Here is a 22,045-nt window from a genome sequence, read left to right on the forward strand (position 1 = left end):
CAAAGGTTGACAGAGTCATTTCTGCATGTCAGTCATCATCATCATCATCGCCGTGTCGGCGCCAACAACGCTGCTCGTGTTTGGTATTTGCAAACCCAGCTGCTGCTGCTAACCTCTGGGGAAATAATGCGCCGTTTGCGTCTACGGCTAAAGACACGTCGCTTTGGTTCATTAGCGCATCGGCTTTTAAATGGAGTTCTCTGTTGTTCTGCTGTGTGTAGGGTGCAGGGTTAACACTACAGTCAAGATTCAAGATTTTTCTTTTTTTATTGTCACTCCGTGGTACAAGTATCACGTGTGAAATTCTTGTGCTGTGAACTCCGTTTACAACATAGTACAAATATAACGGGGCATATGAGTGCAAAAACAACAAGAGACACAACAAGCAATAAGGCAGTAGAGTGATAAGACAAGTCAAAGACAGTGGCATATTCACTGCACATAGGTGCACATGTCATGTGCATGCTTTAGACATGCTTAAGCATTTTAAATTCGACGTATGGGTGCAAATAGCATATACCTAATTAAACACAATTAAACATTACACATACATAATGGTAGCAGCTACAGTACGGTACAGTACAGCTACTACACTATTTGTGTATGTTAAGGAGTCTCGTGGCCTGCGGGAAGAAACTGTCCCTCAAGCGATTTGTGCGTGCTTTTGGGACCCTGTATCTCCTCCCTGAGGGTAACAGGGAGAACAGGCTGTTGTGGGGATGGTTTGTGTCTTTGATGATCTTCAGGGACCTCCTGAGGCACCGCTGGTTATACAGTTCCTGCAGTTCTGGCAGCTCACATCCTGTTACGTGCTGGGCCGCGCGCCTCACTCTTCGTAGCGCCCTGCGGTCCATGGTGGTACAGTTCCCGTACCAGGTGGTGAAGCAGCCAGTCAGCAGGCTTTCAATGGTCCCTCTCTAGAAGTCCCTAAGGATTTCTGGCCTTAGCCCAAATTTCTTCAGGCGCCTGAGTCCGTGTAGTCGCTGTTGGGCCTTTTTGACAACAGTGGCGGTGTGGCCGGCCCAGGTCAGGTCCTGGTGGATGTTGACTCCCAGGTACTTGAAGCTGTCCACCCTTTCCACCACTGTGCCGTTGATGGTGATTGGGGGGTGTGCGCCCCCCCAGTCTGTTACTGCAGGGTTAACACTACAGAGTCAGTCTGTTATTCTGCTGTGTGTAGGGTGCAGGGTTAATGCTACAGAGTCAGTCTGTTATTCTGCTGTGTGTAGGGTGCAGGGTTAACACTACAGAGTCAGTCTGTTACTCTGCTGTGTGTAGGGTGCAGGGTTAATGCTACAGAGTCAGTCTGTTACTCTGCTGTGTGCAGGGTGCAGGGTTAACACTACAGAGTCAGTCTGTTACTCTGCTGTGTGTAGGGTGCAGGGTTAATGCTACAGAGTCAGTCTGTTATTCTGCTGTGTGTAGGGTGCAGGGTTAACACTACAGAGTCAGTCTGTTATTCTGCTGTGTGCAGGGTGCAGGGTTAATGCTACAGAGTCAGTCTGTTATTCTGCTGTGTGTAGGGTGCAGGGTTAACACTACAGAGTCAGTCTGTTACTCTGCTGTGTGTAGGGTGCAGGGTTAATGCTACAGAGTCAGTCTGTTACTCTGCTGTGTGCAGGGTGCAGGGTTAACACTACAGAGTCAGTCTGTTACTCTGCTGTGTGTAGGGTGCAGGGTTAATGCTACAGAGTCAGTCTGTTATTCTGCTGTGTGTAGGGTGCAGGGTTAACACTACAGAGTCAGTCTGTTACTCTGCTGTGTGTAGGGTGCAGGGTTAACACTACAGAGTCAGTCTGTTACTCTGCTGTGTGCAGGGTGCAGGGTTAACACTACAGAGTCAGTCTGTTATTCTGCTGTGTGTAGGGTGCAGGGTTAACGCTACAGAGTCAGTCTGTTATTCTGCTGTGTGTAGGGTGCAGGGTTAACACTACAGAGTCAGTCTGTTATTCTGCTGTGTGTAGGGTGCAGGGTTAACACTACAGAGTCAGTCTGTTATTCTGCTGTGTGTAGGGTGCAGGGTTAACACTACAGAGTCAGTCTGTTATTCTGCTGTGTGTAGGGTGCAGGGTTAACACTACAGAGTCAGTCTGTTATTCTGCTGTGTGTAGGGTGCAGGGTTAACACTACAGAGTCAGTCTGTTATTCTGCTGTGTGTAGGGTGCAGGGTTAACACTACAGAGTCAGTCTGTTACTCTGCTGTGTGTAGGGTGCAGGGTTAACACTACAGAGTCAGTCTGTTACTCTGCTGTGTGTAGGGTGCAGGGTTAACACTACAGAGTCAGTCTGTTACTCTGCTGTGTGTAGGGTGCAGGGTTAACACTACAGAGTCAGTCTGTTACTCTGCTGTGTGTAGGGTGCAGGGTTAACACTACAGAGTCAGTCTGTTACTCTGCTGTGTGTAGGGTGCAGGGTTAACACTACAGAGTCAGTCTGTTACTCTGCTGTGTGTAGGGTGCAGGGTTAACACTACAGAGTCAGTCTGTTATTCTGCTGTGTGTAGGGTGCAGGGTTAACACTACAGAGTCAGTCTGTTACTCTGCTGTGTGTAGGGTGCAGGGTTAACACTACAGAGTCAGTCTGTTACTCTGCTGTGTGTAGGGTGCAGGGTTAACACTACAGAGTCAGTCTGTTACTCTGCTGTGTGTAGGGTGCAGGGTTAACACTACAGAGTCAGTCTGTTATTCTGCTGTGTGTAGGGTGCAGGGTTAACACTACAGAGTCAGTCTGTTACTCTGCTGTGTGTAGGGTGCAGGGTTAACACTACAGAGTCAGGGAGCCCAGCGGTGGTCAAGCTTTGTGTATTGTGCGGGGGAGTGTTGTGGGTTTTTTTACCACTGTGCCGCAAAGGGCCAGTCTGTCTCAGATGTGAGGGCTGTGAATGGAGCCCCCGCTCCCCACCACCCTGCTCAGCTGGGAGGGCCCCTCCTCAGCTGGGAGGGCCCCTCCTCAGCTGGGAGGGCCCCTCCTCAGCTGGGAGGGCCCCTCCTCAGCTGGGAGGGCCCCTCCTTTGGGAGCAGTCAGGCAGAAAGCTCTGGGCTCAACAAGAAGAGGGTAAAAGGCTTTTGTCTCTGGGTCGCTGCCTTCAAGTAGCCCCGGGATTCCTGGCAACCAGGTCTGTCCGTTTGAGCCTCTGCATGCAGAGAGAGAGGAGGTCTGTCCGTTTGAGCCTGCATGCAGAGAGAGGAGACGTTTGAGCCTGCATGCAGAGAGAGGAGACGTTTGAGCCTGCATGCAGAGAGAGAGGAGACGTTTGAGCCTCTGCATGCAGAGAGAGAGGAGACGTTTGAGCCTGCATGCAGAGAGAGAGGAGACGTTTGAGCCTGCATGCAGAGAGAGAGGAGACGTTTGAGCCTGCATGCAGAGAGAGAGGAGACGTTTGAGCCTGCATGCAGAGAGAGAGGAGACGTTTGAGCCTGCATGCAGAGAGAGAGGAGACGTTTGAGCCTGCATGCAGAGAGAGAGAGGAGACGTTTGAGCCTGCATGCAGAGAGAGGAGACGTTTGAGCCTGCATGCAGAGAGAGAGGAGACGTTTGAGCCTGCATGCAGAGAGAGAGGAGACGTTTGAGCCTGCATGCAGAGAGAGAGGAGACGTTTGAGCCTGCATGCAGAGAGAGGAGACGTTTGAGCCTGCATGCAGAGAGAGAGAGGAGACGTTTGAGCCTGCATGCAGAGAGAGAGAGGAGACGTTTGAGCCTCTGCATGCAGAGAGAGAGAGGAGACGTTTGAGCCTCTGCATGCAGAGAGAGAGGAGACGTTTGAGCCTGCATGCAGAGAGAGAGAGGAGACGTTTGAGCCTCTGCATGCAGAGAGAGAGGAGACGTTTGAGCCTCTGCATGCAGAGAGAGAGGAGACGTTTGAGCCTCTGCATGCAGAGAGAGAGGAGACGTTTGAGCCTGCATGCAGAGAGAGAGGAGACGTTTGAGCCTGCATGCAGAGAGAGAGGAGACGTTTGAGCCTGCATGCAGAGAGAGAGGAGACGTTTGAGCCTGCATGCAGAGAGAGAGGAGACGTTTGAGCCTGCATGCAGAGAGAGAGGAGACGTTTGAGCCTGCATGCAGAGAGAGAGGAGACGTTTGAGCCTGCATGCAGAGAGAGAGGAGACGTTTGAGCCTGCATGCAGAGAGAGGAGACGTTTGAGCCTGCATGCAGAGAGAGAGGAGACGTTTGAGCCTGCATGCAGAGAGAGAGGAGACGTTTGAGCCTGCATGCAGAGAGAGAGGAGACGTTTGAGCCTGCATGCAGAGAGAGAGGAGACGTTTGAGCCTGCATGCAGAGAGAGAGAGGAGACGTTTGAGCCTGCATGCAGAGAGAGAGAGGAGACGTTTGAGCCTGCATGCAGAGAGAGAGAGGAGACGTTTGAGCCTGCATGCAGAGAGAGGAGATGACACACAAAGGCGCTTGTCTTCCTCTCAGCTGATGTGCGACATCACAGCGCTCTCTGGGAAAGGGGCGGGGCTGAGGGCGGGGCTGAGGTCCCAGGCGCTTGTGGGAAGGCTTTACTCTCACTATTTATACTATACCAGCAACAGCAAAGGACAGATTTGAATGATATTTAATTTATTGATGTCTTTATTACCAGCTGTCACTGTGTGTGTGTGTGTGTGTGTGTGTGTGTGTGTGTGTGTGTGTGTGTGTGTGTGCGCGTGTGCGTGTGCGTGTGTGTCATGGTAAAATGTGGTCCTGTGGAGATGCCTATTGCAGCAGGAACTCCCACAGAAGCGGTTTTGTGTACTTTGCCAGGTGTTAATATGTCTGCCTGTCTGTCTGCGGACAGATTTTTTTACCGCGACAGCGTCAAAACCGCGCAAGATGCAGTCACGAAACTTTGCATGTGTGGAGGTGACATCAAAATGAAGGCAGAGTTAGAAAATGGGCGTGATCTCCCACTTTACGCCCCTCCCACTTTACGCCCCTGGCCCACATTGGGTGGTGGCGGGCGTTGCGGCTGCTGTGATCCCATTGCAAGATTGGTCTCTAGTTTTCTGCTGATTTTGATATTTGTTTGAACACGACACAAAGTTGAAGACACGTTTCCTGTCTTTTGCTTGCATGAACATGATGTTATTGTTTGTTTGTTTTTGTTTTTGCTATGAGCCAGATTTTTGTGAACTCCCCTTTTCTCAATGTCGAATTATTCAGAGTGAACTACAAATAGTGGAAATATATATATTTTTTTACCAAGTTTTGATGTAGAAGAAGTGGAAGTTTAAGCCCTTCGAGATGATCCAATTATCCTGCAAGCCCGGGATTAGCATTAATCCTCTCTGGTTATTAGTGGGCACATCGCCTTCTGACTGAGCTGCATCAAGGTTCCTCCTCTCCTCTCCTCACCTCTCCTCGTCTCTTCTCCTCTCCTCCCCCTCTCCTCCCCCTCTCCCCTCCTCTCCTCTCCTCTCCTCTCCTCTCCTCTCCTCTCCTCTCCCCTCCTCTCCTCTCCTCTCCTCTCCCCTCCTCTCCTCTCCTCTCCTCTCCTCTCCTCTCCTCTCCCCTCCTCTCCTCTCCTCTCCCCTCCCCTCCTTCCTTCATCCTTACCCTACACACTCAGTACATTACAGTGGGTTTAGTCTTGGACTGTGCGTTTACTTTTATGAAAAAATATGAACTCTCAATTCTTGCTTGGTCTGAGTCGGCAAACTACCCCGTGAATTAGAATGAGACATACAACCAGAGGCAACAACAGTAACAAGCAGCAGTCACATGCTTATCAGAAAATTTATCCCAATAAAAATGTGGTCATAAAAAAAAAAAAAAAAAAATGTATCCGTAACCACGGTGTTGTGTGTGCGCTGGATGACGGGGAGAGTGAGAAGGGATCCTAAAGATTAACGTTGCGCCTAATGACTCGCAACACAGTGCTGACCTGCATGAGATGCATCTCTTTTGCTTCAGACAGGTCCCTGTAAACAGTAGCGGAGGCTCAGGGTGTCTGAGTGTGTCTGAGTGTGTGTGTGTGTGTGTGTGTGTGTGTGTGTGTGTGTGTGTGTGTATCTGAGTGTGTGTGTGTGTGTGTGTGTGTGTGTGTGTGTGTGTGTGTGTGTCTGTGTGTGTGTGTGTCTGTGTGTGTGTGTGTGTGTGTGTGTGTGTGTGTTGTGTGTGTGTGTGTCTGTCTGAGTGTGCGTGTGTGCATGCGTGCAGTCATGGTGTGTGTGTGTGTCTGAGTGTAGTGTGTGTGTGTGGTGTACTGTGTAGGCGAGGGAAGAGGAAGCATGAGCCTGTGAAATGAGAACGCCCCAGGCTGAGATCCTATCAAAGCTCTCGACAGCTCCAGGAATCACAAAGCAACAAATCACGTGTGTGATGTGATGATGGAGAGCGGAGCAGCAGCTCTGTGGAAGCCCTGATAAGCCCGGGGGCCAGCGTGTTGACCTGGGAAGCAATATGCACCCAGACCTCATCTCTCCTGCCTCCAGCCTGGCATCTTAATGAAGTTCCTCCGCTGCCTCTATTGGTTCCTCCTACATCTTTTGTTCCTGCAACACTTTTTGTTGTTTTTTTGCTGAACTGCACAATATGCGCAGATTTAATCAAACGTCTCGTCCGTCCGTCTGACATGTTGGACGACACCGACAACACGTAGACGCGGACACGCTTGATTTAATTCGGAGTCTCGTCGCATTCCGACGACACGTTCCATTGAGAGCGTGCGGCTCAGCGAGACCTTAAGTGGTTCAACCAAACTTAATTAGCTTCTTCCTCCCCGCGACGCGCGGCGGCCTCTCGCTCAAATTAATCTTCTCGGGTTTAACACGCTGCGCCCACTCCCCTGTCTCTGACGGCAGGTCAGATTTATCCTCCGCTGAGAAATGACTTAGCTAAATGAGGCTTCCTCCGTGCAGCCCCGGCTAATGACCTTGATTAATTAAAGAGCGACTCTGTCTAATTAAGGTCTTAGTCGGCTCCGTCCGGCCGTGACCCTGTAAAGCAAGCTGAGGCAGTAATCACTGCCTTCTCAGATGGAAGAGCGCTGCTGTGTTTGTGTGGCCTCCACACTCAGCACGCAGCTTTAATCAGCGCTGATATGATCGTCCGCATTACTGATGAATGAAGATCCTGTTAGACAGAACAGAGACTCCAAATGAAACTGAATGTTTGGATGATTTCCCTCCCTGTTTCAGTCGTTTCTTCTCCATCAGCCAATATCAGAAGCAAAACAGAATATTTAGCAAACAGTTTGCTGAACAGAATCCAAAATGTGTGTAGTTCTAAAAGGGTTGCATTCAACCCAAAAGCTAGCAGCCTCATGAAGCGCATTGTGCTGAAAATGTCACTTATCAGCGTTTGAGAAAGAGCGATTTTGTTGTGTTGGGCAATGTGAGCAGAATACTGTACACAATATGCAAGCTCAATATCTTCTTCTTCTCTCATCATGGATCGCACACTTCACCCATTTGGTTTTCCTCTCCGTGACTGACCACGCCTTCCTCTCTGCTTGTCTGCTGCTCCTCTCCATCCAGGTCAACGGGAAGGACCTGTCCAAAGCCACCCACGACCAGGCGGTGGAGGCCTTCCGCCACGCCAAGGAGCCCATCATGGTCCAGGTCCTGCGCCGCGCGCCGCGGCCCAAACCGGCCGGCTCCCCCGCCGCCGACGCCCAGCTGGCAGACATCAGCACCCAGACCGACATCACCTTCCAGCACATTATGGCCCTCACCAAGCTGCCTGCCTCTGCACCCACCATGGCCGTGCTGGAGCAGTACCTGCTACCAGAGGAGTGAGTACCAGATGATGTCCCCTAGTTAATAGCACATTCGTGACCATCGACCTCATTCGTTATTTGAATTATTAATTTTCCAATGTGATCTCGTGCTTGTGCTTTATTATAAAAAGCTACAATATGACTGATGAGAATGAGAATCACTTTTATTGCCACATTAGGTAATCAGATTACAAACACAAGGAGTTTGACTTAGTGTAAGTATGCAACGTAGCGGTCACATCAATAGTCAGAAGACAAAAGATATAACGGATAAATTTACAAAAAATTCTAAAAGTGCAGTCCAATATGTATGATACTGTATACACACAAATTAGACATAAATAACATCATAAAAAGATCTAGCTATATCATATATCCTTCTCTAATGTAATAAATGAATAACCCAGAAGTATGTTCTGCTGTCATATGACATTATCAAAATTCATACATTATGAGAAAAGGATTATGGGAGGGTTAATTAAGGTCTTACTCAGCTCGGTCAAGTCAAGAATTTTCACAACGATATTTACTAATTAGATTACAGTACTGCTCAATAAAGAGCAGATATGATTTGTAGGAAATAATTTTCACCACACTGTGATGAAGTTTGATCGCTCCCTCCCAGGCACATAGAGGAATGAAAAAGATAGGAAGAAGTATAGACTCTCTTTGCCACTCCATTTTAAACTAAGGACACAAGACGGAATTTGCCATTGCTGAAAAGACACAGTGAAAGGGTTTCTCCAGACCAGACTGTTCATAGCTCTGTCACTCATGGGAGACGGCGGTTCCTCTGGGGCACACAGCCACACTTCAACGCTTCTGTTCCTTCATATTCGTGAATTCAATCTGTTTTTTTTGGTGCTTGTGGCCTGGAACCTCGAGCGTCTGACTATGTTTCGCACGCTGTGGCGGAAGCAGCCTCTCTTCAAAGATCAATCATAACTTCTTTAATTGATTTCCAAGTCAAATTAATAACATGGCATGTTAATTTGTGATTAGCCTCGGGGTATTATAGCTGTATCTGATTCAGGAGTGACTTCTGCCCTGGGCCCTTATTACTTTCTCTCTAACGTTCATGTCATTTTCAACAGGAGCAGAATTAAATCTAGATTGACAAATGTGTTTTTTTCTTTGATTTTCTTTTATTACTGCTTTTAGTCTTTCTAGCCAGATTTTTGTGTTGAACCAGCGTTGCACTCGTCTCTATCATCTGTGTATATCTCCAAATTGTCAACTTTTCAGGAACTAAGAAAAACTTGTAGAACTGCGTCAACCCAAAGGGGAACATGTCATCCTTCAATTTATGTTAAATAAAACAATTACAAAGTTTCCAAAGCTATCTTCCTCTCTGTTGCTTCTCCCAGGCATCCTCCTGGACACGCATATTTCGACCCCAACGATTTCCTGGAGGGCATCCAGCAGGACATAGAGCGGGAGGAGCTGGAATACGAGGTAAACACCCCATCTCCGTCTCTGGCCTCTCCGCTTGTCTCCTCAATGAAGACGTACATCCAGACGGCCGGGCCATATTGCTCCATAAGCGGGGGCCGAGCTAGCCTCTGTGTCTCCAGCCCCAATGGCCCCGCTACTCAACCGCAAGGCCTTCTCCTCCTGATACATCGCAGTTATTGATGCTCTCCCTGCATAAAGACACCCGAGACGGAGGCCAGACAGGAATCGAGATGCCTTTTATTTTTCCAGCAGATGCAGAACGGTGACATCATTACTTATTAGTGACAAGGCTCGATACGTCTCTCCCCCCCCCTCCCCCCCCCCCCCCCCCCCCGTTCTCCTCTGTGATTTGGATCGAGCCACACTGGATAATTAGACGGCACAGATAATAGGTCTGCAGGTGATGGATCTGATGATGCACATTAACGATGGCTGGATGAGGCCGTGATGAAGACGGGAGCCGGGGTATCTCCACCCCCATCCCAACCCCCACCCCAGCCACCCCACTGCTCCATATTAATATCCGTGGAAGAGCTATGACGCCTGGGAGCAGGGAGGTGAAGTTCAGGCCAGGCCAGGGGGGGCAGATGCACAGCAGACACAAACAAACCTCTCGCCCGGACCGGAGTCCTCGTGAGTTGTACGGGTGAGAAAGGATCCGGTGCGTCTCTGTTTTGCTCAGATCGTTTCGTTCAGTGTCTCACGCCTGTGTACGTTTTCCTCTCAATGTACATTGCGTTGTTGTGACGTATTTCCCAGTCCGCCCACTGGCCCCTCCGCGGCTTATTATCACCCGCTGCTCTTGACTGCTGGTGGCTGCATTTGCATAACAACTTTACGCAACATTTAAAGCGCTTATGCTACAGCGCCACAGAACAAAGGCACGAGCTAGTCTGCACATGAATCCAGATGACTGGTCAGGAGGGTCACAGGCAGCTGTTGTGAGTTATCAAAGTGGTGAGTCGATGAGATTAAAAAGCTTTGTGTGCAAGTGAAACCCCACAGTTGCACCGTGTGTCACCCTACACACCACGTTCACTGTATGCACCGTGTGTAACCCTACACACCACGTTCACTGTATGTTCAGTATGTTTTTGGAAATTCCCTCCGAGCGTTTCCGCCCGAGAGCGGGCGGCAGTGTGGTTTGCAGCAGCTTAGAGGAGCTTTCAGTGGTCACTTTGGAACAGTTTTGGGGGCTTAACCCTCTGGAAGGCCGTCCCCTGCCCCCGCAGAGCCGAACAGCTCCTATCTTCATCTGTATCTGTGAGATTACAGGTGTTGACAAGTGAGAAACGTCTGCCGGCCACTGCGTCATCTCTCATGCTGTCAGCGGCCTTCTGAGAGACGCGCGGCTTCCCTGCGTCCAGCTGAAAGCTTCATTACAGTGATTGATGGATCACCGTTGCTCTATGATCCCCATTTCGTAGTCGATATATTTTGTGCGCCCAGGAAAACATCCGAAAACAAAACCATTCTGTGCTCAATTTTTTGGGGGGGGGTATAATTTAACATGGATGGGATGTAACCGAAAGTTTGTCTTCTTGTGTCTTTCCAGGAAGTAGACTTGTACCGAATCAATATCCAAGACAAGCTCGGCCTGACGGTCTGCTACAGGACTGATGATGAGGATGAGACTGGGATCTACGTTAGTGAGGTATGAGACTCTGACGTCTATACAGGAAATGGATCTACGTTAGTGAGGTATGAGGCTCTGACGTCTATACAGGAAATGGATCTACGTTAGTGAGGTATGAGGCTCTGACGTCCATACAGGAAATGGATCTACGTTAGTGAGGTATGAGGCTCTGACGTCTATACAGGAAATGGATCTACGTTAGTGAGGTATGAGGCTCTGACGTCTATACAGGAAATGGATCTACGTTAGTGAGGTATGAGACTCTGACGTCTATACAGGAAATGGATCTACGTTAGTGAGGTATGAGACTCTGACGTCTATACAGGAAATGGATCTACGTTAGTGAGGTATGAGGCTCTGACGTCTATACAGGAAATGGATCTACGTTAGTGAGGTATGAGGCTCTGACGTCCATACAGGAAATGGATCTACGTTAGTGAGGTATGAGACTCTGACGTCCATACAGGAAATGGATCTACGTTAGTGAGGTATGAGGCTCTGACGTCTATACAGGAAATGGATCTACGTTAGTGAGGTATGAGGCTCTGACGTCTATACAGGAAATGGATCTACGTTAGTGAGGTATGAGACTCTGACGTCTATACAGGAAATGGATCTACGTTAGTGAGGTATGAGACTGACGTCTATACAGGAAATGGATCTACGTTAGTGAGGTATGAGGCTCTGACGTCTATACAGGAAATGGATCTACGTTAGTGAGGTATGAGGCTCTGACGTCTATACAGAAAATGGCAACTGCTATATTTTCAACAATGATGCTGTTTGTTACTTCAAGAAGTACCTCACATGGCCATCCAGGTAGTGCAGTGGTAGGGCCTACCAACACGAGGGTCACAGGTTCAAGCCCCTGTGTTACCTCTGGCTTGGACGGTCGTCCACACAGGCACAATAGCTTGATCAACCCACTGTGTGTCCTGCTGGCGAAGCTCCTCGCTGTCAGCTGAAAAGAAGCAGCTGGCAACTGCACGTGTGCATGTGCTCATCTACAGCTCTCCCCAGGTCAGCAGAGGGGGTGGAGCAATGACCGGTACAGTAGGGGGAATTGGCCAAGTACAATTGGGGGAGAATGTGCTTCACTTCCTGGCTCTTGCGTGATCGTAAGAGAGATTAAGATTGTCTCAATGGAAAATGTAGAAAGAGTCATGTTGGGGTGGGGTCAGCCAGAGTCATCCAGTGCTAACAGACATATTCTCTGTTGACTTTAGATTGATCCAAACAGCATTGCTGCAAAGGACGGCAGGATTAGAGAAGGGGACAAAATCATCCAGGTAAGCTGTCTGTGAGCTCTGCAGGAACGGCTCTTTACCGGGCTCTCAGCTATAAGTGTGTATCTAGCATCTCTGTGACTCGCTGATGAATGATTCATGAATATCCCAGGAAAACAAAAACATTTTACTTTACTTTCTCCTTACACTGGGATCTGCAGGTTTTTGCATTTTCACTCCATGTTGCACTCGTTGCTTAGCATTGAATGTGAATGTATAACCTTCAAGGCTACACACAGTGACATGTCATGACTGTGTATAACCTTCAAGGCTACACACAGTGACATATCATGACTGTGTGTATAACCTTCAAGGCTACACACAGTGACATGTCATGACTGTGTGTAACCTTCAAGGCTACACACAGTGACATATCATGACTGTGTATAACCTTCAAGGCTACACACAGTCACATGTCATGACTGTGTAACCTTCAAGGCTACACACAGTGACATATCATGACTGTGTATAACCTTCAAGGCTACACACAGTGACATATCATGACTGTGTAACCTTCAAGGCTACACACAGTGACATATCATGACTGTGTATAACCTTCAAGGCTACACACAGTGACATGTCATGACTGTGTGTAACCTTCAAGGCTACACACAGTGACATATCATGACTGTGTGTAACCTTCAAGGCTACACACAGTCACATGTCATGACTGTGTGTAACCTTCAAGGCTACACACAGTGACATATTATGACTGTGTGTAACCTTCAAGGCTACACACAGTGACATATCATGACTGTGTGTAACCTTCAAGGCTACACACAGTGACATGTCATGACTGTGTGTAACCTTCAAGGCTACACACAGTCACATGTCATGACTGTGTGTAACCTTCAAGGCTACACACAGTGACATATCATGACTGTGTAACCTTCAAGGCTACACACAGTCACATGTCATGACTGTGTGTAACCTTCAAGGCTACACACAGTGACATATCATGACTGTGTGTAACCTTCAAGGCTACACACAGTGACATGTCATGACTGTGTGTAACCTTCAAGGCTACACACAGTCACATGTCATGACTGTGTGTAACCTTCAAGGCTACACACAGTGACATATCATGACTGTGTAACCTTCAAGGCTACAGTGACATATCATGACTGTGTGTAACCTTCAAGGCTACACACAGTGACATATCATGACTGTGTGTAACCTTCAAGGCTACACACAGTGACATATCATGACTGTGTGTGTAACCTTCAAGGCTACACACAGTGACATATCATGACTGTGTATAACCTTCAAGGCTACACACAGTGACATATCATGACTGTGTAACCTTCAAGGCTACACACAGTGACATATCATGACTGTGTGTAACCTTCAAGGCTACACACAGTGACATATCATGACTGTGTGTAACCTTCAATGCTACACACAGTGACATATCATGACTGTGTGTAACCTTCAAGGCTACACACAGTGACATATCATGACTGTGTGTAACCTTCAAGGCTACACACAGTCACATGTCATGACTGTGTGTAACCTTCAAGGCTACACACAGTGACATATTATGACTGTGTGTAACCTTCAAGGCTACACACAGTGACATATCATGACTGTGTATAACCTTCAAGGCTACACACAGTGACATGTCATGACTGTGTGTAACCTTCAAGGCTACACACAGTCACATGTCATGACTGTGTGTAACCTTCAAGGCTACACACAGTGACATATCATGACTGTGTGTAACCTTCAAGGCTACACACAGTCACATGTCATGACTGTGTGTAACCTTCAAGGCTACACACAGTGACATATCATGACTGTGTGTAACCTTCAAGGCTACACACAGTGACATGTCATGACTGTGTGTAACCTTCAAGGCTACACACAGTCACATGTCATGACTGTGTGTAACCTTCAAGGCTACACACAGTGACATATCATGACTGTGTGTATAACCTTCAAGGCTACACACAGTGACATATCATGACTGTGTGTAACCTTCAAGGCTACACACAGTGACATATCATGACTGTGTGTAACCTTCAAGGCTACACACAGTGACATATCATGACTGTGTGTAACCTTCAAGGCTACACACAGTGACATGTCATGACTGTGTAACCTTCAAGGCTACACACAGTCACATGTCATGACTGTGTGTAACCTTCAAGGCTACACACAGTGACATATCATGACTGTGTATAACCTTCAAAGTTACACACAGTGACATATCATGACTGTGTATAACCTTCAAGGTTACACACAGTGACATATCATGACTGTGTATAACCTTCAAGGCTACACACAGTCACATGTCATGACTGTGTGTAACCTTCAAGGCTACACACAGTCACATGTCATGACTGTGTGTAACCTTCAAGGCTACACACAGTGACATATCATGACTGTGTGTAACCTTCAAGGCTACACACAGTCACATGTCATGACTGTGTGTAACCTTCAAGGCTACACACAGTCACATGTCATGACTGTGTGTAACCTTCAAGGCTACACACAGTCACATGTCATGACTGTGTGTAACCTTCAAGGCTACACACAGTGACATATCATGACTGTGTATAACCTTCAAGGCTACACACAGTGACATGTCATGACTGTGTATAACCTTCAAGGCTACACACAGTGACATGTCATGACTGTGTATAACCTTCAAGGTTACACACAGTGACATGTCATGACTGTGTGTAACCTTCAAGGCTACTTACAGTCATGACATGTGACTGAAGCAAAGACCAGGTTCCTCATCACTCCTTCCTGTCTCCCTTCAGATCAATGGGATTGAGATCCAGAACCGGGAGGAAGCTCTAGCATTGTTGACCAGTGAGGAGAACCAGAATATCTCTCTGCTGGTGGCCAGGCCAGAGATACAGGTACTGGCATTTATTTTTCTCATCCTGGGTGTAAACTGAGCAGGCACAGACATGAAGATTAACTGACAGGTGTAAACTGAGCAGGCACTGACATGAAGATTAACTGACAATTAAAGTAACAGTTCACAAAAACAAAAACAAATCTGTCATCATCTACTCACCCTCATGTCAGTTGAAACACGGGTGAAGTTTGTCCATATAACACACGGGGAGGGAGAGAACCAGTCACAATTGACGTCAGTACAGTACAGCTGAAGCCAGTTGCACTTGCAACCTCCCTGTTATATGGACAAACTTCAACTGGGATGATGGTGAGAATTTTCATTCTTGGGTGAACTGTTCCTTCAAGCGTTTCATACTAAAATACTATATATACCTTCTCCATATCCATTCTGGAACAAAGTATCTTGTGTTATGTCCTCCACACAGTCAATTCTATTTTCATGCCAACAGTCAATTTATACGAGTAGTTTTAAAATGGTAGATGTGCTGAAACTTTACGTCGGTTGAATATTTGCATGTGACGACCCCCCCTCGTCTCCCCTCCCCCCCCCCCCCCCCCCCCCCCCGTCTCCCCACTTTGTGTCAGCTGGACGAGGGCTGGATGGATGACGACCGCAACGACTTCCTGGATGACCTCCACATGGACATGCTGGAGCAGCAGCACCATCAGGCCATGCAGTTCACTGCCAGCATGCTGCAGCAGGTACACACTACACACACACACACACACACTACACACACACACTACACACGGACACACTACACACACACACACACACACACACACACACACACAGACACACACACTACACACACACACACACACACACACACTACACACAGACACACTACACACACACACACACACACACACACTACACACAGACACACTACACACACACACAGACACACTACACACACAGACACACTACACACACACACACACACACACTACACACACACACACACACACACTACACACAGACACACTACACACACACAGAGACACACACACACACACACACACACTACACACACACACACTACACACACACACACTACACACAGACACACTACACACACACACAGACACACTACACACACACACACACACACACACTACACACACACACACACACACACACACACACACTACACACACACACACACTACACACACACACACTACACACACACACACTACACACACACACACACTACACACACACACACTACACACAGACACACTACACACAGACACACTACACACACACACAGACACACTACACACAGACACAGCATGACACGGCAAACTAGCTCAATCAATCTGCAGTAACACATATGTTGGGTTATAGACGGTTTTGGGTGAGCCAAATCTGCAGAGGGCAGCAGCTGTCACCAATTGTTTTTCGCTCCCCACCCCCTCCAAGAAATAGTGACAATATCACGTGTCAAAGCACATTCAAACTATGTGAACAGTCAGTTTTAGTCATATTTCCTAATATTTCAACAATACTGAAATGATCATAAGATCTGTTTTATCCCTACTGAAAAAGTGAGTGAACCATAAATATCAACATTTTCATTTTGACCACATTTGGATTACCGACTGTGTGCTGTACTCTTGTTTACAACAAGGTTGGTAAGCAGTTCATAACCCTCACTATATACTGTATAGTCGGCATGCTTCCTGTTAATAATGCATCATTGATCATTGGGTCAGTTATGAAAGCAACTTTGTATTTCACACAATACCACGATGCAACAAAGTCAACAGGGGTGCAGTCGGATGATTTATTTGTCACAGAATACAAAAAATTGTGAAAACAGTTTTATCACCACTGTGTCCTCCTGTGTAGTCACCAACTATAATGACAAACCAATTATCTGCAGCAGCCATTCCCAACCTGTGGGCCGCGAAGGTATTGCAAGTGAGCCGCCAAGTCATTTGCAAAATATTACTTTTTTCGAGATGTTAAAACAATATGTATGAGAATGCATTTATTCATTGTTGAATGATACCAGTATTTAATTTGTAATCAATTATTCGTTAATTAGCCTATTGTAGACAGCCCCTCACTTTTAGTTTGTGATTTCTGTGTGCTGCTGATGGACAGTAACCTGACGCTGCCAGATGGATGGGTTTGCTTTACATTCTGTTTCACAAACGAGTGTTAGTTGCATTAGTTGGCCTCCGTCTGTACTGTTTACGGTCAGATGTGGACCCCAAACATTTTTGAGATTGAGCCATGAGTCAGAAAAGGTTGGGAACCGCTGATCTACAGTATACTTACATCAACTTCCACGTTCAATACAACTGTATTTCTTAGACATTTTGTTGTCTGTTGTTCCAGAAGAAGCGTGAGGAGGATGGCGGCACCACAGACACAGCCACACTGCTATCCAACCACCACGAGAAGGACAGCGGCGTGGGGCGCACCGACGAGAGCACGCGCAACGACGAGAGCTCGGAGCAGGAGAACCTTGGCGACGACCACACCACGGCCTCCAACACGCTGGGCAGCTGCAGGAAGCTGGCGTACAGCCAGGACACGCTGGGCAGCACCGACCTGCCCTTCAGCGGCGAGTCCTTCATCTCGGCCGACTACACCGACACGGACTTCCTCGGAATCCCGGCGGACGAGTGCGAGCGCTTCCGAGAACTCCTGGAGCTCAAGTGCCAAGTGAGGAACACCGGAGGCCCGGGGCCCTACTGCCAGGGCGGGGCCGAGGGCCAGGACCAGGAGGGCGTGGACAAAGAGCTGGAGCTGCTCAACGAGGAGCTGCGCACCATCGAGCTGGAGTGCCTGAACATCGTCCGTGCCCACAAGATGCAGCAGCTGAGGGAGCAATACCGCGAGTCCTGGATGCTCCACAACAGCGGCTTCCGCAACTACAACACCAGCATCGACGCGCGCCGCCACGAGCTCTCCGACATCACCGAGCTGCCGGAGAAATCAGACAAGGACAGCTCCAGCGCCTACAACACCGGCGAGAGCTGCCGCAGCACCCCTCTCACCTTGGAGCTGTCTCCGGACAACTCCCTCCATCGAGGAGCGGAGAACCAGGGTCCGGCCGGGGCCTCCTCGGGCTCCGCCAGCGCCAACGGCAGGATCCTCAAGCCCCTCCTGTCCCCCGTCCAGGAGGCCGGCGTCCCCAGCCGAAGCAGGGCGTCCTCCAAGGATCCGGACGGAGCCCTGCAGGGAGAGGGCAAGGAGAGGAAGTCGGGAGACTCCAGTAAGTCAGGGCGGAGCTCCATGCTTTCCCAGCCGCATTCCCCTTACAAGCACGCCCACATCCCAGCCCACGCGCAGCACTACCAGAGCTACATGCAGCTGATCCAGCAGAAGTCGGCCGTGGAGTACGCCCAGAGCCAGATGAGCTTGGTGAGCATGTGCCGGGACCCCGTCACCACCAGCGACCTGGAGGCCAAGACGGAGTGGAAGGTGAAGATCCGCAGCGACGGCACGCGCTACATCACCAAGCGGCCGGTGCGGGACAAGCTGCTGAGGGAGCGCGCCCTGCGCATCCGCGAGGAGCGCAGCGGCATGACCACGGACGACGACGCCATCAGCGAGCTGAAGATGGGCCGTTACTGGAGCAAGGAGGAGAGGAAGCAGCACGCCGTCCGCGCCAAGGAGCAGAAGCAGCGCCGCGAGTTCATGAAGCAGAGCCGAGCCGACTGCTTGAAGGAGCAAGCCAGCCAGGAGGACAAGGAGCCCAACATCATCGAACTGAGCCACAAAAAGATGATGAAGAAGAGGAACAAGAAGATCTTTGACAACTGGATGACCATCCAGGAACTGCTGACCCACGGTACCAAGTCGCCAGACGGCACGAGGGTTTACAACTCGCTCCTGTCTGTGACCACGGTCTAGGTCCGGCTCGAGGTTCAGGTTCAGGCCCGCCTGAGGAGGAGGGGACTGGGTGTAATGTACTGTACATAGGACACTACCGATTGGGGTAGAGATTCCTGCCTCGTTCAATGTGGCAACATTTTGTAAATAGGAAACGAGAAAAGCCTTTTCTGAAGGAAGGTTCACCCCTAGAAGGTCCATTAAGTGCTCTATGGTCGGACTTTTGGACATGAATTGGACATGGCAATGAGGAAGATTTTGAAACTGTTTTTTAAATGCTTTCAATAACCTTTTCTACCTTTGTGCTTGTTCTTTTGAATAATATTGGGGGGAAATACAATATCAAAGTTTTGGAAGGTTTCGAAAGTGTGTAAAGACTGTGTGCCATAAGTATCCAACATCCAACATTTACACTTGTTTTATTTTGTTCTTAACAAATATCACTTATCAGTATTTTACTGTTATGCATACATTATGCTTATTTCCCTGCAAGGTCAAACACGTAATCCTTTTCAAGAGGACTTTTGTACATTAAAAAAATACAATGTTTTTTTTAACAAATCCACTTTTTTAGTTTGAATATCTCTCCAACGGTGCTGTTTTTTCTAAAGTTACCACCAGCGATGTACCATCTGTTACATACTGTAGACTACCATCATAATGTGATGTCATTGTGTATGTTTGGTGAGAGGAAGACATTCCTCACACGTTTAAATTGAAATATCTGTGTTTATTGTTGAAGCACATTGTAGTCGCTTTTGCTCTTAGGACTCCATGTATCGAACAAAATAACACAGCTTAACAAATCCTTAGTTAGCCACACAATTTGATGTCTTGTAAAATGAGAGAAATAATAAATTATTGTTTTATATATGATGAGCTTTCAAATGTTGGGATTTGTCATTTTGTGAGAGGTGTTGGATATGCTTAGCAGAGCATGGCAAAGCACAATCCAAATGGGTCAAAAAAACTAGGAATCTCACACAAGAGATTTATTTAGCCACGGATTAAGCTTGTAATGAATTTTTCGCACCATCACAATTATGAAGATAAGCAGCAGCATTAGTTGTCATGGTGACGAGAGTGTACACACTGGGAGTCTTTTTATTATGCTTATGTTCTACTGGCTTGGCTTAGAGAACTAGACCTTAACCCGGGTAGACCCAGTGGGTTTGGGCTTGGCTCAAAAGCACTGGAAATGTCTTGGTAGCTATTTATTAAAATATTCATAATATTAATTTTTTATACAGTAGCTGCCAAGTCTGTCGACAGTCTGTAGCCCAGCACTAATTATACTACAGCTTATTCTGTATGAATGTAGCCCACTGTTTAGGCGTAGCAGCAATCCCTTTCTGGCCACTTTTATTCTCATCCTAATTATTGTCATCAGTTGGAGTTCATTCTCACTACTTAAAGTCTAGTCGACAACGTTGCCATGCCTTTTATTAACAAACCTATCCATTTCTTATAATGCCACAGCTATGCTCCTTTCTTTCTTTAGGTCAGTGCCACACTCAATTCAGGAGACGAGTTCTTAGAAGAGACTTCTTGACACAGTCAGCCGCTGAATTTGCCAAATTGTAATAATGATAGAAGAAGTCCTGGGGCTGAAAAATCAAAGCGTATGGGCTGTGTCAGTATCGCATGCCAGAGCCCATGTAGGGCAAGACGACAGCGCATCAAGCTGGCAAAAACACATCAGTCCAATCAGCGGAGATCCCTGCTGTCCAGATCTGACCAGGCTGAAGATTGACGACATGACGTCGGCTTGTCAAAACCACAAAGATCGTCGACTCATCAGCATTGTTTTCTCTCTTATCATCAGGTATCTTCTGAATCCACATTCCTTACATTCATCTTGTGGTGGGGAGTGCCTTCCATGGGTTTTTAGGTCATCCTCAGTCTGACAAAGTGGTCCATCAGTTTGTGACGGAGATCTGACATGATACACCGTGTTGTCAGGGAAGCTGGCATGGCGGGCGCTATCTCCTTGCTGGGGGTAATGGTTTATTTATCTTACTCCAGACTCCGACCATCTGTTAGAGGGACCTGCCACCCTCCGTCCCATATGATCCCTCAATTAGCAGCTCAGAGCCTCGTTACCGAGGACAAAGACGAGCTCTGTCTCTCCGCTGACACTTTAGTCAGTTCACCTCCCGCCCAACCTGTCTCCTTTTCTTTCTGGTTAGGCAAAAGCAATTAGGGCAACATTAATATGCATGGAGTGTATTTGTTCATAATAGTCATGTTGATTTGTTGATTTGCTGATCAGTTGCTATTCTTTCGCCCATTTTGTACTTGGCCAATTCCCCCTGACCCGGTCATTACTCCACCCCCTCTGCTGATCTGAGCAGAGACATAGACTTAAGTTAAGTTATCCTTAATTTATCCCCATGGGGAAATTCATCCTCTGCATTTGACCCATCCTCTACTAGGAACCTTCCTAGAATTAGGAGCAGTGGGAAGCCGCAGTGCAGCGCCCAGGGAATAGCCCATGCTTCCTCCGATACATGTGCAGTCGCCGGCCACTTCTTTTCACCTGACAGTGAGGAGTTTCCCCGGCAGGACGTAGCGTGTGGGAGGGTCACACTATCCCCCCCTTCGCCGAACGGCCAACCCTGACCGACCAGAGGAGGCACTACTAGTGCAGTGACCAGGACTCATACTCCACTGGCTTCCCACCCGCAGACACGGCCAATTGAGTCTGTAGGAACGTCGGACCAAGCCGGAAGAACCGCTGCCGGGAATTGAACCCGGGTCCACGGTGGTAGGCGAGTGCTTTTATCTCTACATTACCCAGACGCCTGAGTTTAGAATGTCTGCTTGTCAGAATAGGATAACATTCAAGTTGTATTCAAATGTATGTAAATTATCTATAGCCTAACTAATTCCACCACTAATTTCCTTCAGTCAAATTACTACAATAGTCACTTGTCCATTCAGAGATTATTTTAATGTTGAATTAAAAAAGCAATGTGCGGCTACTCATGGTAAGGTATCTGTCTGTCGGGCCTGATAGCTCATGAATTCATCTCTGAGGGCCTTTTGCTGCTCTCTGTTTGAGTCCGTGTCACTCAAGGGGGATGATTATGATAATGAGAGTAGCCAAGGGTGCAAGCTCAGCCTCTTCTTCTATGTCTGGTGGAGTAGAATTGATGACTCCTCCTCAAGCCTGACCGAACCCGAGCCTCGTGATTTATGTCGGAGTGAAGCCTCTGTACACAGTCTTTTAGTGGCAG

The 22,045-nt window shown here is 48.0% G+C and overlaps 1 protein-coding gene across 2 annotated transcripts in view; it reads left to right on the forward strand.

Annotated features, from left to right (window-relative positions):
* Nucleotides 1-19,620, forward strand: part of pdzrn3b (PDZ domain containing RING finger 3b) — a 132,050-nt gene extending 112,430 nt beyond the window's left edge. Inside the window, exons 4-10 of one of the 2 annotated variants that reach the window (XM_083660727.1) lie at nucleotides 7,459-7,715; nucleotides 9,068-9,155; nucleotides 10,711-10,809; nucleotides 12,018-12,080; nucleotides 14,846-14,947; nucleotides 15,537-15,653; nucleotides 17,304-19,620. In XM_083660727.1, the coding sequence (XP_083516853.1) occupies nucleotides 7,459-7,715; nucleotides 9,068-9,155; nucleotides 10,711-10,809; nucleotides 12,018-12,080; nucleotides 14,846-14,947; nucleotides 15,537-15,653; nucleotides 17,304-18,827 (2,250 nt within the window). In that variant the 3' untranslated portion in view covers nucleotides 18,828-19,620. The remainder of the gene's footprint in view (nucleotides 1-7,458; nucleotides 7,716-9,067; nucleotides 9,156-10,710; nucleotides 10,810-12,017; nucleotides 12,081-14,845; nucleotides 14,948-15,536; nucleotides 15,654-17,303) is intronic. The other variant, XM_083660728.1, reaches the window with a different exon arrangement.
* The last annotated feature ends 2,425 nt before the right edge of the window (nucleotides 19,621-22,045 follow it).

This window comes from Poromitra crassiceps, assembly GCF_964638095.1.
Source record: "Poromitra crassiceps genome assembly, chromosome: 25".
Taxonomy (NCBI): domain Eukaryota; kingdom Metazoa; phylum Chordata; class Actinopteri; order Beryciformes; family Melamphaidae; genus Poromitra; species Poromitra crassiceps.